Source organism: Cyanistes caeruleus, chromosome 6, assembly GCF_971803275.1.
Source record: "Cyanistes caeruleus chromosome 6, bCyaCae1.hap1.1, whole genome shotgun sequence".
NCBI lineage: Eukaryota > Metazoa > Chordata > Aves > Passeriformes > Paridae > Cyanistes > Cyanistes caeruleus.
Genome location: NC_141706.1, coordinates 42,596,524 through 42,613,373, shown reverse-complemented (window position 1 = coordinate 42,613,373; position 16,850 = coordinate 42,596,524). Strand labels below are relative to the sequence as shown.

The following is a 16,850-nucleotide window of genomic DNA, read 5'->3' as shown; positions in this document are numbered from 1 at the left end:
AAGCCCTTGGGAGCTTGACCTTCGGAGAAACACAGAAAGAAAGTTTTCTCATGAAGGGCTGGAATAGAGAGACTTGAATTTCTGAATAAAAAATTCTTCCAGTATACTGGAAAGGGAGACTTTATCTATTATTTATGAATAACAGGACTGCATGAAAAATACCTGTCCCTATCATCAGTTTCTTCTTCTGAATCAGTTGAGAGACCACCAATCACATCACACATTATCAATGAGAATGGACTCCTTGTCCCCCTTATTTAAATTTTCAATGCAATTTCTATGCAATTTCAGTCCTGGCATTTCCTGAAGTGATTGATTCACCATCTGTAAATTTGAGATATCGACTTGAGGGGAGTCAATAAGCAAGTATTGTTAAGTCAAAGGCTAGAAGAATACTGCATATTACAAGTACTTGCACAGTCTGCCCACCTGTGGATTTCCAAGTGCTAAGTTAAACACCACAGTTGTCAGTAAGTGGCAGGGAGTTCTGGCAATGAATCAAAATTACAATGGTAAGCACTCTGAGGCTAAAACAGCACAATTGCTCCTTGCCATTATACAGGCTATATCTAAGAAAAGCTGCTCTTCAAACGTTGCTATATAGAATCACTGGCCTAATCTCCAAATATAAGCAGTCCCTAGGTAGGCAGAGCTCTTTCACCAAGATCAGCTCATCCTTGAACTTCCAGATTATTTTCTTTTCTCCTTCTCTGGTAAGTGATGATGTTTATACCTCTCTCTATACATAATAGATGTCAACACAGCTCTGTTGTGAAAAAAAGGATTGGAATTTCCAGTCATAGCTAGTACATCGAATAGGTCCTGTGCAGCATTCTAAGTACCAGCATTTGGTACTGCACAGTTTGGTTTGGTCACTTTCAAAATGATTTGGTATAAGCACTTCGTAGAAATTCAGAAATTCACTTGGAAGAAGCCAAACTAGTGGACAGCTATATCTTGATATTGTGAGAGATTTATACGCTCCTGTCTTAGTAGTAGTTTTACTTGACAGAGTAAAAAATTACAATGGGGAGTAACTCACTGTTACAAAATCACTACATTGCCATTATTCAACTTTCTGCTCTTATAGGTCAGTTTATTTTAGTTGTTACACAGCTTAAACTTGGGCTCAAATCAAAACACAAGTTGAAGATTTCAGTCTATCCACAATGACTGTTTCAGTGCTGGTGAGGCACAAAAAGTCCAATGAATACTAAGAGTTCACAAAGTAATAACTGAGGGGCACAGGGCTAATAGTATTAATGTGATCATTAGAAGTGTTGTTAATACGCAGTATAGAGCTCTGAGCCTTTCATGCAGCTGCTCAGGTTTTTACTGAAAACTCTATGTTTGACATACTTTTTGTGTAGTGCTTAGAAATTTTGGAACAGTTTATGTTGTTTCACGCTGAAGCAATATTCCTCCCCTTTTAAAAATAAAAATGGATTTTTAGAATAAAGTGTCTTTCTGAATTGTTCAGTAAACCAGTAAACCTGCTGAATGAGCTGTGACTCCATAAAGTTTAGGAACTCATTTATTATGTGTGTAGATCAGACACTGCATTTATTCACAAAGTGAATCTCTAAAACTTAGCTTTCATTAGAGCTGTGGGGAGGCCCAGCCTTTCTCCCTTCGCTGGAGAAGGTGAAGCTCAAGAAGATAATTAACCATGAAACAATGAGGAGGCTTGCTGGGTAAGCACTAGTGTGAAAACAGTTACTCCTCACAAAGGAGGGGAAATTAGCTGGCTGGATAAAAAAGGAAGTGTCAGACTGGAAGACTGAAAGGACTGCAAGTGTAAGTAGATAGCTCTCGCATCATTAATGCAATTTTTTAACATTTAAACATCACTGATTTCTAAATTTAAATGCACTTAACTGCTATGTGTTAAGGGGATATTAATATGCCATTTTAAAATAATTTTCCTTAAACTTTCCATTTTCACATTTCACCACTTTTAGTCATCCTTCCCACCCATGAAAAAAGTCACCCGCTCTTAGTATTGTATTCTTGTTTACAAAGCCAATGTAAACAGAGTGTTCTAAAAAGATTCTGTTTGCTCATTGTATTTTACAAACTCATTATTTTACTTTAATACAGGTCTTTTTTATGAACATAGTTTCTTTTGATTATACTGTTTCACAGAGCAAAGACTTATGATATATCTTTCCTTTCAAAACTTCCTTCGACTCCAACAGTGTTCCCTGAAGCAGCCACATTTTTGGCAGAAGTTCAGTTGTATGCTATGCCAAAAGAAATAGAATAAACAAACACTGCTTAACGCAGCTGGCTGGGTAATTTACATATTACTGCACACCCCAAACACCAAGACCTGGATATGGATTAGAGCTACAACAATGACACAAACATCTTACATGTAAGGAGAAATGAAACTCAGATCATCATTGCTCATGATTTACATTTTATTATTTAATGTATATTATAGTACCTCTGACATAAATCTATGTGCATATTTAAATATTAAGTAGATGTATTTATTATAATTTCTCTGTGATTTATGGAAAAACTGTGCTAGAAATATTGTGGAAAAATGTTAAGTGGGTACATTTTTGAAAGTTTTCTTCTGGTAAAAGCACACTACCTAAATGGCCACATTCTGGCTTTTGGAAACAGTGAAAACCCCTCCAAGCACACTGAAAACCCTCTAGGCATGTTGTAAAAGTTCTTCCCTATACATAAAGCATAGGTAGGCCTCCAAATTTGCAAGTTCATGTGCTTTCAAACAGCAGCAGTCATTTTAGGTAAGATCAACAGTCTGTTCAGATGACCCCATCTCCTGCAGTGGTTAGTAGTGAATGTTTATGGAAAAGTTAGAAAACCATCAAACACATAGAAGGGTATGGAAGCTGGCCTCCCAAATTTGAGAAGTCAGCCTGGGGACTTTCAGAGTTGCAACTTATTAAGTATTAATTGATGTTTCCTCCATTAACTTGTTTGATTATTTACTGAAGTCATTTGTATTTTTGCTATCCTCCACATCCTGTATGAATAAAATTCATTTTTATTATGCACTCCATGGAAATAGTATTCCCTTTTGACTGTTTTAAATCTCCTGCCTGATAAATTCATTTGGTATATTTTCCTTTGTGTGTTAAGAAAAAAGAGTAAATCATTTTACCTTAGTTATTTTCATTTATTTTTAAAATAGTTTTTAATTGAATTTGTGTCTGCTTAGAGCTGATGCAGCTCCTAGAATGTCATATAATAGTGAACAATGAGATACCGACTATGCATATACTGCCTGAAAATCCTTCAAATATATTTCCATAGTGGCATGAGTGTTGTGGCCTCATCTTCCAATATAGAAGGCCCTAATAAGATTGAAAAACTGCAGTGAAAACTGTCAGAAAATAAGGTTTCTTCCTCTTTTCTAAAAACTATTTTGTTTGAGAACTCTTGAAAAAAAGTTCTAAAGACTAGCTTCAATTATACTCATATACTGTTCCTTGCAGAACTGGATTCATTAGACATGCAGAGCAACAAGTCATTAAATTAATTTAAAAATCAAAATTTTATGACTTTCATATTTCCCTTAACTATAATTTTTAAAACAATCCTAGCCTGAGTCATGAATTTATGATTAATGAATATTAGGCATCTAAATAAAACACTGACTTCATCCTGTAATTTGAACACAATGCATTGCAATGAGAGTTAGTGTCTGCTGAGCACTATTAAATATCTGACCCCATATTTAAGTAGTATAGGAAATGAGTTCTTTTGAAGACTTCTGTCCTTGAAAATTAAAACCTAGCCATTTTAGCTTTTATTTTTTAATGAGGTATTTTTACTGTTTAAATGGTGTTTGACAGTTCTCTCAGCATCGGCACACTTTGGAAACAAATTTTCAGTTTCTGAATATTACTTATTTTCCCACTAAAACTGATTATTCTTGAGAATTTGTCTGGTTTGGCTGGGGTTATGAGTTTGAAACTTCCCATCATTTTACAAAGCCATTGCAAAACATGACATCTGCCATAGTGAGGGAAACAGTAGAACAATATAGCAGATTGGTGAAATGCAGGGAGTATTTCAGCCTTGGATTGTTACCTTATATTTTTAGTTGTGACAGAAAGATTTGCAGTCTCTGAGGATGGAGTAAAGCCCACCGTTGAAAGACTTAAATGTGTTTCTTTTTTGCTTTCACTCTAAAAACCTACTAGGTGACTACTCAGGAGACTCTCTCAAAAATATAACACAACATTTATCTGAATTTTGACTAAAGTTGACTGGGCCTACGTAATTTTTCCTAAGATCTGCTCAACAAGAAGGGTTTTACCCTCTTTGTTTTATCAGATGGTCCAGATTCTGTGCACTGACATGATGACTGCTCTCATAACTATGCCTGTCAGAGGACTGGGCTTCCTCTACAGGTCCTCAAGAAAACTACAAGAAACACAGAATTTCTTGCAAGAATGTGGGATGTATTACCTCTCTTCAAGAAAAATCTAGACCTAGGTTCAACATCTGCGTAACTACAGATCGTACAGATAATTGTTCAATGTCGTATGTCCATGTCCATGTCACAAATCAGACATGCAGTGCAACCCAGAAGCTCAAAAACTTATACACCTCAAGTATGAGGATGGTACATCATATTACTCTAAAATCATAAACTCTAAAATCAAATATCAAATCAAATATGCATTCACTTAAAAATTAAATATTTTAAGGAAGCACCAAAGTAAGCAAATGCAAGCCATCAAGACTGTATTTTCATAGACTATATGGAAGAGGTCTGGTATCAAAACAAAAATTGTGATAGATAATAAAAAAATAAATCGGTAAAGGTTCAAACATAAGTCATTAAATAATTTGTAACAGCTAGATCATGTAATGTGTCTTCAGCACTTTACAGTATGCAGTGTGCCCTTCTCATCCAATTAAGTTAATCATCTCTTAGTACTTTGCTGTGCTAGACACTCCTGATGAACTTCTAAATTTTATGCAAGATTTTTAGCTAGGACTCAACTTACAAAATGATGGCTTGTGATGAAATAAGAAACTTTTAGAAACTAAGTTTTTTTTAGTAAAGCTGTCTAGAAAATAACTAAACAGTGACAGATTCATTTTTTAATGAACCCCTGAAACAAGGGGTTTTATATGTGTTTCTTAAGTTTAGAACAAGAGTCATTCTATGTGTTGAAAAAATATTGCATCAGTGAAGTAAATATAGAGAAGTGGAGACACCATGCCTAACATTATGAAAAACTGCTTTCTTTCCCAGAAAGGAACACAGAAACAAATAAATAGAGTAAAAGAATAAAGGTACCAAATCAGAAGCAATATAGTATACTTTAACAATTTTTTTTCCAAATGCATTGTAAAGAAGGAAGCCAGGAGGTTGGTGGGTAAAAATCCTGAACAGCGGTTTAAGCAGGCTCTTTACCTCCTAAGAAACAAGCTTGTGGAAAGAAGTGCTTTTCTTTTCTTTTTTTTTTTTTTCTTTTTCTTTTTTTCTTTTTCAAGTGAGCTGTCTCAGCATTGCAGATTTTCCCAAGTCCTTACAACTCTAATTAAAATGTGGTAATTGGTTATGTTACCTCAATTACCATGATGCATGGACATTGATACAAAGCGACACCAATTGAATCCCTTGGGTGTTATACCCCAAGGCCATCCCATTTATTGTGGCCTTATTATTTTCAATTATGTGTCTGGATGTACAGCATGCTTGCAAGCCAATACAGATGAGGGTTCTGCTGGACTTTCAGTGTAATGTACACATGAGATGACTCAGAAGAAGAAGAGAAATAATTTTTTTTTCATGAGGTATAGTAGTGAACTTGGCGATCAGACAAATGAATATTTCAGACATGTTCCGGACAATGTGAGAATTAGGGCACCTTAACCCAAATTGCCTTAGCTCAAAATCTCCATTTTAAATGCATGAGTAATACTGTCCCTTCAATAATTAGCCCTCTCTGTTGAATAAGAAAAGAAATTGTCTGCTCCATAAAACAGGTATGTTTCTCATTCAATGAATGAGCATTCTGGTGAAAAAGCAGCTTCTCCACTCACCAAAAAGGCAGGAATATTGAATTGCAGCTAAAGTAAAATACCTTAGAAATCACAGTTTTTTCTCTCTCCCTGTCCCAAAAAAAGTGAATTTCCATGGTCATCTTGTTGTAGGTTTGTATACAGAGAGATAACTAATCTGGGCAAGACATACACAAATTGGAATCCTCTGTAGCAGCTGGAATAATCAGTTGAGGTTAAGCACATAATTTGCAGTGGGCATACCACTGGCTGAACAAAAAATTAAAAAAAAAAATTGCAGAAAATAACTTACATATTCGCACTTTGACTTAATTTATGGGCACAACTATGACTGAGTCTGTCCCAAAACCATTTTTTAACTTTTCAGTCTTTCAAGTAGACTGTACCTTCTAAAGGAAAGTGCATAGTGACTTAAAACTTCTCCAGCTGTTAAGCAGGAATTTTAGGTGGAAATTTTGAGTTTAGTTAAATGAAGATTGTTGCTATTGCTATTGTAATTTCCAGGCAGTCTCTTTTTCCTTGAAGATGATTGATAGCAGGGTCTTGTTAGACAAGCTATAAGGCATCTGTGTAATCCTGAAGTTAAAATTAGGGTGATATATAACATTATATCATATATATACAATATATAATATTATAATATTATATCAAAACAAACAGATGGGGGAGATAAAAACCTTTTTTGCTAAAACAGACTAGGACTGCTTCCAGTTTTCTGAGATTTTTTCATTTTATGAATATCTCATTCTATATAGCTAGATTAACCTACTGGATCTAATCATATTTCATCTTTCTGGAGTGATTCTTATTGATAATTTTACATTCTAGATAGAACTTTCTGTATTTGAGAAGGACAGCTTTTACAGGACTGTAGATGCATGAAGTCCATGTTAATAACTTGCAATTTGTAAACTTACAGTGCCCACGGTTGCAAAAGGTGAGCAAAATTCAGCAAACTGCTGAAGACCATAAATGGAGACAATTCAAAAGAAACATAAAAGTTTTCTGTGGTTAATTCCAGCATACCTTTGCAATGTTTTAAGTGGCCCAGATAAGTGACTGAATGTAAAAAGGGGCAGAAAGAAGACAAAGGAACATCCCAGTACACAATTAGAAAGTAGAAGATGAAAGTGACTCCTGAGCTGAGACTGTACAATCATCTGGGGTATCTTATTTACTGTCAGCAAGTCAGATGCCATGAATGAGTCAGATGCCATCAGGCTATAAAAACATCTCATTTGTTTTCATAAATTACAGTATTTTGTGGGCAACCACAAAGACAGACTTGTTACCAAGGGATACAGTTTGTGTGCCAAGACTGGCACACCATCAAATACAGAGAGATACGGTAGCAGGAGAAATGGTTCTGGTACCTACCCAAGAAATGACTGCACAGGAACTGAGTGAAAAAGAAGGTTAGAACGTGCCAGCTCAGGCAAGGAAAGTCAAAGAAACAGGCATCCTGCAGTGGCTGGAGCATATTTAAATGCTGAGAATACGGATAGTTTTATCAACAAGAGAAACTTGTACATACTGACACACTTAAAAGAAGCATTATTATAAAGCAGCCTAAGATGAGAGGTTCCAAAACAAAACAGCCCACAGTGAAAATTAGATGATCATCATGATATCTCTAAATGGCTGCTATTTCTCAGCAGAAAGAATGATACAGCCCTCAGCCAGTCAAAGTCAGCTCAGCCCAGCAAATAACTCCAGACTACCTCAGGCAAAGAGGGAACAAAGCAGCGGGTACCTTGTGAAGTTCCAAGCCTCCAGATATCAAGCGAGGTTCTCTACTCATATCCTCACCATGCCTCAACTCCTAATCGATTGCAATCCCAAACAGAAACACAAGACTTCACTTCTGCTGCAAGAGCAGCACCAAGCTCTAATTAGCTGGTAACAGTTTATTTACAGCCACTGCTTTCATACAGCAATTGCCCACAAGCAAAAGAGGATAATATGTGTTCATTACAGTAACTTGGACCTCTAACATATCTAACATATCTCACAAATGCAACTTCTTTCTCTTCTAAGTCAAATAGGAGATATAAATTTACTTAAAAAAAACAAAACAAAACAAAAAAAAACCCCTGCTGATTTGTGGTACTTTACCTTTAAGATAACACAGTCGGAATGCAATTCACTCCCTCTTGGGCTTTTACAATACTCAGCCTCTAACAAAAAAAAATCAGGATTCTAAGAGCTGCTTTTTGGTTTGGTGGTTGTCTAAATACTGCACATATTTATTTTGGAAGCTCTGAAGTTCAACTGTTCTTTCTACTGCTGGTCAGATCATTAAACATTTTGTGTAGCACTAGCCAAATTTACTAGTTATTGTTGCAACACATTACTAACATGACTAAAACTATTCCTAAGATGGAATTACCACAAAAACATAACCAGCATTTCTCAAGAGAATTAAAAATCTCTGCTACTGTATTTTCTTTCCTTATCAGTCTTTTCTATTCCTCAGTCTCATATTTATCTTCTAACCCATTCACTTGCCCAGCCTATTTCACTGATGAATTCTTTTACTTCTGTTCTCATTTCTTTTTCTCCCAGACCCATTACTATCAAAACCCTCTGCAACTGTTGAAATGGCATTTGTTTTCTTTTATTTCTTTATTTTTCTCTCAATTAAATGTAATATATTATTTAAAATTCCTACCTACAATTTCCATAAAGCTTCTTTCTGGATCCTCAGTAATTCTGCTTTTGCCTTCAATTCCACTGAAATTTCAGTAGCATTTTCTCAAAATCTCAATTGTCTTCACATTTTACATTGCCAGTTGACTAATCCCATGCTTACAAAACCAATGCTGACAGTACATCAGCATTTCTGCAGCTTTTGAGGGATGAGGTCTTTCCATGCTGCCTCACACAGAGCCTCTTTTGACTGGTCCTAACACTCTGTTCAAACCTCTCCCTTCATTGAGTCCCATTTCTATGTCAATACCTAAAGCAAAAGAGCCAATAAACCAAACTAGCAGAGAAGTCCTCCTATGTTACAAATTTTGAAAAAGACAGGAAAACAACATTATTATTACTTTCACCAGTTCACTCGTCCATGGCATCCTTCTCATTAATTCACCATCTCTTGGGCTTATTAGACTAATAGCACTTCCATTCAGGAACTGCTAGTAATTCTAAACAATGCCTTATGTATCTTCCTACTGTAGGACCCTAAATGAACCAGAGAATTATAGATTCTGTTATTTATGTAAAGGAACTTTAAAAAAAAGAAGTCAAAAGTAGTATTTCACTGTTAGTCAGATAATTGCCAAGGCAGATGAGTCAAGATTTTTTTTCCTTTCCTTTTTGCTTGATATAAACCTAAAAAATTATATCACTTGTTCCCAAATCTCATCAAGACTCTTCAGTATATGAACTACATAGGATTATCATTGCTGTCAATGTAGCTGCAGTATAGACTTCAGAAGTGGGATAGTTGCACAAAGCATGCTGAGCCAATTCATCCGTTACAGTCAATGGTGTTACAGTAGGGATTATTTTATTCCCCCTGCTTTGTAATATAGTTTTATGCTGTACAAAACCAATCTAATTCATGCCACTTAATGGATGGTTTAAGCAGAGTGCTATTTTGCCTCTTAGGAATCATTTCCCTGAGATAAAAGCAAATTACTACATTTTACTTATATTCAAATAACAGAGGATTGTATATTAATCACATACCCATGGCATTCTATGTGAAATACACATCTACTGCTGGGATGCTAATTAAAACCAATCTTAGTTACACAGGAAATTCTTTTTCTAAAATATATTTACAATCAGTGAAATACGTCTCTGGGCCCAGTTCTGTTAGGTATTGAGCAATTTAGCACCAGGAGAAGATTTTTTTTTTTCTACTGGGTAGGATCAGATATGATGAGATTAAAAATCCAGCAAATACTATACGTGTAGGTGAGTTTATATTAGTAAACAATACTGTCCATACAATTCTGCGTGAAAAACTGAAGATCCACTTGTAGACAGTAAAGACTAGGAATGGCATCTCAGCCAGAAGAGAGCACTCAGAGATGGATACATTTTTTCTTGTGCTTAAAAACAGTTTCTTGCAAGGAATGAAATCCCACCAGACCATTTTTAAAGTAGCATCACTCACCGAGTCTTTTTCTGATCGCTTCTGTAGCCTGGTTTGCCAGTGGACAGCTTGCATGACAATGGCTTCCCACCTTCTCTCAAGGTTCACGATTATCAGCTGCATGGACTGGTGATCTGCATTTAGGTTGCAGGTCTCCTGATCATCCAGGAGGTGCTGGCATAACCGCAGCACAGAGGCCACCCCACGGCGCCTCTGCTTGATCTCAGAGCATAGGGACTGAAGGACAGACAAACAGCAGATGTCAGCATGGAATATTTTGCAAATTGAAACATTAATTATTATCTGACAATTTAGTGGTGCCCAATCTCTGTCTAGCAATATTTTTTTTCAGGTCTTCCATAAATTCTCGTACTTGTGTCGAAGCTGAATGTTTTATTTTCAGATAAATACTGTCTTAATAGCACAGACAGACTAACACTACGTTCAGTCTTCTTCAAACAAATGCCATACATAGCTAACTGTCTCAATAATGCTGAAAGTTTTATGGTGTAGACCCGTTTATTCTTCCTTTCTTTTTCATTCAACTAGGACACATCTGAAATTAGTTACCCTGACAGTAATCAGCTTCAGAAATCCTACAGAAAAATAAGTGGGAAAAATTGTAGGCATGCAATGAGAATATGTATATTTTTAGAAAAAACAATAGAAATTATGGATCATATGTGCCCTGTCACAGGAGAAACATTACAGAAGCAGAAAATTCAGTATAAAATAGTTTACAGATGTTTTTTGTTATCATAAAATATTTTCAGAGTAGTTCCATATTCAAGTAAATGTAGGAAAATGGTGACAATTCTATCATCCCTGAATGGGAGTAATTCACTGTATTTATTTCATATACTGATTCCAGTGCTCCTGAGAGTGCAGCCTGACGTAAACTGGACGAAGGCAGATGATTGCTAAACCCTAATATTGAAACTTGATGGGGGCCAGGATGTGTTGGTTCTCTACCAAAACCCTAAGAAACTGTACTGAGAATCTTGTTGAGCAACAGAATAAATAATGCATCCTGCATGCCAGAACTCGAGTGAGGTCTACCACGAGGAAACAGTTAATGACCTGGGGTGCTTCCAAGCATGGTTTTATCCATGGTTATACTCTACTGTCACTGAACATCAAACCAGGATTTTTTAAACTCATAACAAATTTTAATAATAATTAATCTATGAAGTTGGGGTGCAGAAGGCAGAAATGCATGTGAGGATGACTGCTTCAGCCCAGGTTATGAGATCCTTTACTTTTATAACATTGCAAGGCTCAGGTATCCAATAATTATCATAGGGCTGTGCTACTCCTGAATTTAACAGGACTGTGCTCTACAAATTAGAGCTTTCCAGATAATTTAAATTGTAACTTGCCAACATCTGTTTCCCTCTGTGGGACACCACAGAGGAAAGTGCATGACCCCATGAGAAAATTTGAACCATCATCTTTGTTTGAAGACAGGGTGTTTGCCTCTAAGCTTCCAGTTAATGATAGGAAGCAAATAAAAAAAGCTGCTACATCTCTCAAAGCTGTACAGAAGCGCTAACTGATAAAAAAACAGGATCACAATTCTTAATTTTATTAGCAAAACAAAAACATTCTATAGAAAGTGAATTCCAGCTCCACAGTAATGTGTCACTGCTTCTTTAAAAATTGAAATTTATAATTAGAAATTTCATAACTCAAAGGAGTATTTTGCTGCTGTTCTTGATCAATAATTTTAATAATATCAATAATATTAAGATCAATATAAGATAAATAATATTAAGCCGCAGAATGAACCAAAAGGTTGGTACAGACATCTAAAAACATGTATCTTTTCTTTGCATAGGGATAGCTTGCAAAAATCAGGGATTTCTTTTAAAGCCTTCAAGAGAAATGATGATTAAACTCACAAACATAGCTGAATTTCTAATCTACTTTCACTAGCACAATTGGGCCATCCTAACAGATTGCTTATTAATCAACAAGGGTAAACAAGGCAATGCAATCTCATTTAAAGCCGAAGTTTTAATGCCTAAAAGTATTTGTGTTCAAAATGTTATTCCCGATAAACCTTCATTAGAAGACATCTTAAAATGATTAAGTACATTTGATTGTAAAGTACACTGAGTAGTATAGTAGCAGGTGGACATTTCATACAGATGTTCCACTTATTGATATAATGCATTCTATAGCTATTTAAATTACCCTAACTCCATAATAGCTAGAATTCTATTACTTCTGTAATGAGAGAACCCTGTACCTTTAATATTTCTGAATTTTAAATAAGGTGAATGACAAATTCCCAAACCACTATTTATGGCAAAATATGACCAGGAATTTTATTATTCAATTTATACCAGAGCTGCATTTTCACTTGCGTTTCCTGAACTTGCCCTTATTTATTTTCCCAGAGTTCATTACTAGTTTCCTTCGTAGTTCTTGATGTAACCACCACGTCTGGCACATTTCCTTTCTGATGCTGTTCATTAGCTTAATGTCAGATCAGGAAAAATACCAGCCAACCAAACCAGACCAAAAAGTCTATCTAAAGTCAGGGTTCTTATTTTATATTTTATAACAGCTAGGCAATCCAGGTTTTTTTGGAAATGATGGTGAGTTATATACCGATCACAGCCAAATTTATGTAGGTCTGCATTAACTTCATAGAAGTCAATATAGCTCAGAATCTGGCCCCATACCATTAATTTACCTTGATCTAGCCGATTAAGTCATCCCTTATAAATATTGGTCTTTTCTGATACAATGCCTTTTAATATGATGAGGTAAGGAGAATTGCATTCATAAGCCATTATAGGGGACTTCAAGTGAGGCCTTTACATTGTGTTATCTGGAAGCAGAGCTACAGCATCCAAGTCATTTCTAATTTATATCAATTTTACACCAGCATAATAACAGTAGCTTTACTGAAGCTATTTCTGATTTACATGTCTGTGACAGTACAATTAGGCCTATGGCACTTTTGTTTCAATTTTATTACATGATATTATGGTTAATATTAAACAGGAGAAGAATGAAGTGCTTGTATCTAACAGTGTATTGAAATAGTTGGCTATAGAAACAATACTTTAAAACCCAGAGAACTTAATCATGTAAAGACATCTTTAAACCCTATATAATAGCACTATCAATAATGAATTTAAGCAGTATTAGGGTCTTGTATTCAGTGACCTAAAGGGACACATTAATTGCCTATATCCCATGACATGATATATACACTGTGGTGGTGTATATCCATCCAGGTCTTCCTATTGTTAAAATGGCATTCTTGTATAAAAACCTGTCAATACAGTAATTGCACATGGAAAGTATGCTTCCAGGATGACAGTCACTTAAATTATTTGCAAGGTACATTCTACACTGTGAATGTAGAAGCTATAATTCATGTTTGATAAAAGTCAATTAATTTAAGAAAGGTAATATGATGAGTATCTCTATTGAGCCTTGGGCCTTATGGTTTACAGCCGCTGTAGTGAGCTACCGGGCACTTGAAGGTTCAGAAAATTAAGATGTTATCTAACTGTACACTGAGGTGCATCACTTAGGCTCATGTAGTCTTCTGTGTGTGCAGAAGACTTACTGAAGTGTAGATTCAGAGATCAGAAACTTTCAATTTTGTCCCCTCATACTATAATGTGTCCATTGAGCTGTGGTAAATGTAAACACAATCCAAATCTCCGTAAATGTGCGAGAAATGTATTCACTTAAGCCATTTGCAGTGAGACTTAAACAAGTATTTGACTTTTTTGCTGCAGGCTAAGAGTATACACGGTAACTGCAGATGCTGTGTATGAACTTGGCTTTGTGTCTGAGTCATTTGCCTCACAACAGATAGGCTGATAACATTGAGGGGCTAGTCATTAGAATGTTTTTATGGTCATGGCTCCCCATACTGAGGATTCCTGTCCATGCTGCTAGAATCTTGGAAGGTTTTACTTCCCCCTGCCTACTCCTATTTCCAGTGCTTTGAAGTTATCACACGCATAGCTAAAAAGGGCTAGCTGAAACTACTTTCACAGCTTGTTAATACCATGACTTAAATCATCTGGAAAAGCCCCTGCTGAGGCAAATGACATCAAACACTCCTTCCAAGCCAAGGGCTAATGGCACTATCTATGGGGATGGAAGTGGCCACGATCTGAACAGAGGGTGCTTGGCTTAGCTGCATGACTCCTAAATGAATGGCATATGACCAGAAACATGTATGCAGCTTTAGGCAGTGCCAGACCATATGTGAGGCATAGAAAGGTAGGAGGTTGAGGAATGTTATAACGTCTCAAGCCCCAGTCAGTCTCCATCCTTCAGCCTTCCTGCAGCACATCAGCACCTGAGCTGTGCTGCACCACTTGCTCCCCATGACTGAAAGGCCTGTAGTCTTGGAAGTCAGTATTCTCACATAACATGTAAGATGAGTTGGCCACTGAAACATGTTACATCAATAATCTTGACCTGGTGTTTAATATTAACTATTTGAGATTTTTGATTAATTCAGTGGGACTAATTGTTCTTAAAAGTAGCTTTGAAGTCTTTGTAAAATTAGTTGAATTGCCTTAAATCCACAAAATCTACACATTCACCACATAGATTATTGAGATGTTTTCATAGTTTCACTTATTACATACTGTTTGGAGAATCCATTTTTATGGGATCTGAAGTTTCTTGTTTTCACTCTACAACTGGACTAAATGTTCATGTAGAGATGGCCAGAGTTTTGAAAAGGGTCGGACAATGACAAACAGTAACTTAAACAGATGGATTTTCTTTGTGCTTTCAGAAGAAATACCAAGGTATACTGAGATATGTGCTATTTCTGGACTTCTGTGTATGCATGGGCAATACAGGCTGTTTTCAGGAACACAAAAGAAGCTGCAGATAAATACCAGATCTAAGAGGAAGTGTCTGTCTAACCTTGGCCTGTTAAAGGCTTACTCTTCCTCCTTGTTGCAAGATGTGGGCATGTGAGGGAATGATACAATTCTGATGGTACCAGTTCTTTGATGGAAGATGAATCTGCTGCTCTTCAGTGCAACAGTCACATGCAGAAATTAAGGCAGGATCTGAGAATGGAAGTCACCTTTCTGTGTACACCAATCAAACCTCTTAGAATTTATTTGCTTTTTACGCCTGATTTTTGGCTACAGCAGCATTTCAGTTTTTAAAAATGATAATGTAAAACTCTTAAGTATCACAACTTACAGAAATAATACATTGATAAAAAGAAACAGGAAACAGGCAAACAGGAAAAAGAATAGAGGAAATTCTTGCAAAGGTAGGGTAAAATGTAGTTTTCAGAGTTTTCTGTGAAATGGCAATGCCTGTTGGAACTTCTCAGGGTATGCATGCTTACAGGACAGATGGGAAAAAGAAAAATCTTTTGTTCTGAATGAAAAAGAAAATAAAAAGTTCCACAAAATATATTAATAAGAGAGTAATTCTTTAAAATAAAAAAGCTAAATGACAAAGACAGAAAATGAATGATTACTTGTCATTGTTTAGAAAAATACTGCCAAACCTGTGTGCTTTTGCTGATTTCAAGGTTAAAAGAATTTGTCACATAATATGGGAAATCTACTCAGTTGCATACTGTGTGACTTAATCTATATTGAAGCTAAATATTCTATAAGTATGCAGTGAAGTGCAAAAAACAGCAATTGAAAAATGACATGATTAAATGGCACAACATGCAATCATTTGCTCTCAATTATATCAATGTATCTTCTTCATTTCAAGGAGGCAGGCAGAAATATTGTTTTTTAAATGCCTCTATTAAATTGGGCACCAATAATAAAATAGATGAGGGCCCTAATAAGCTCATTTGCGTAACATATATCACACACCACAAAACTATTCTCTCCAAACAGGTTTGTTCATAGATCTGTCTCCCGGTTGTCACCAGTCTTGGCTATATTAAAAGATTTTAAAGGCACAAAGCTTGAAGACCATTCAGTGAAAAACCTTTGTACTTAACCCTTGAGATAAATTTAATGCTAATTATGGAAAAAGTATTGATATAATATCTTTCCTGTCACATTTTATTATGATGACAGTCACAACAGAATCTGGGAGTGACATTTTAGAAATATCATCTAATTGCAAGTCAGAAATACAGAATGACAGTTTAAAGTAGAATATCACTTCTTTCAAAATAGTGAACTGGTTGTCTTCATTTAAAAGCCCTACTTTTAATAGTATTACAACCACTAAATTGCTACATTGATCATATCTCTGTAACTCACAGCTTAGCAAAGTGTTACGATATTTCTCTTACAAAAGAATTGTGTCTCTTTCTAGACATATTAAAAATGACAATGAAAGGAAAAAAGACCTAATTTTTTCACTGCCTTTAAGAATGTACATAGGGGTTTGCATTCTACATATAAGCAAGTATTTAATGAATTCTTTTCATTAGCTTCAAAAGGTTACATGGGTATCTGTACTTATCAGTAATAAATAATTGAATAATTTATTATTATAATATGTATTATTAACCTAATAGATTATTTATATGTTATTTTATTATTATTTTAATAATGAAATTCATTAACTAGGTAAATATATTTATTTAGATTAAGTAAAATATTTACTTTTAAATAGCATTCCAATTTTTCTCTAGAAGTAAAATATATACATTAAAAACAGTCACAATTCAGATTAGATGATTCTGGATCCATTTCATAAAAGCTACTACTATATCTGTACGGCATTCTTTAAC

At 35.4% G+C, this 16,850-nt stretch overlaps 1 protein-coding gene across 6 annotated transcripts in view; it reads right to left on the bottom strand.

Moving 5' to 3' along the window:
• AKAP6 (A-kinase anchoring protein 6) overlaps positions 1–16,850 on the bottom strand; it is a 258,048-nt gene that overhangs the window by 16,773 nt on the left and 224,425 nt on the right. For all 6 annotated transcript variants that reach the window (XM_023929184.2, XM_086894836.1, XM_086894837.1 and 3 more), the window contains one exon: positions 10,151–10,366. In XM_023929184.2, the coding sequence (XP_023784952.2) occupies positions 10,151–10,366 (216 nt within the window). The remainder of the gene's footprint in view (positions 1–10,150; positions 10,367–16,850) is intronic.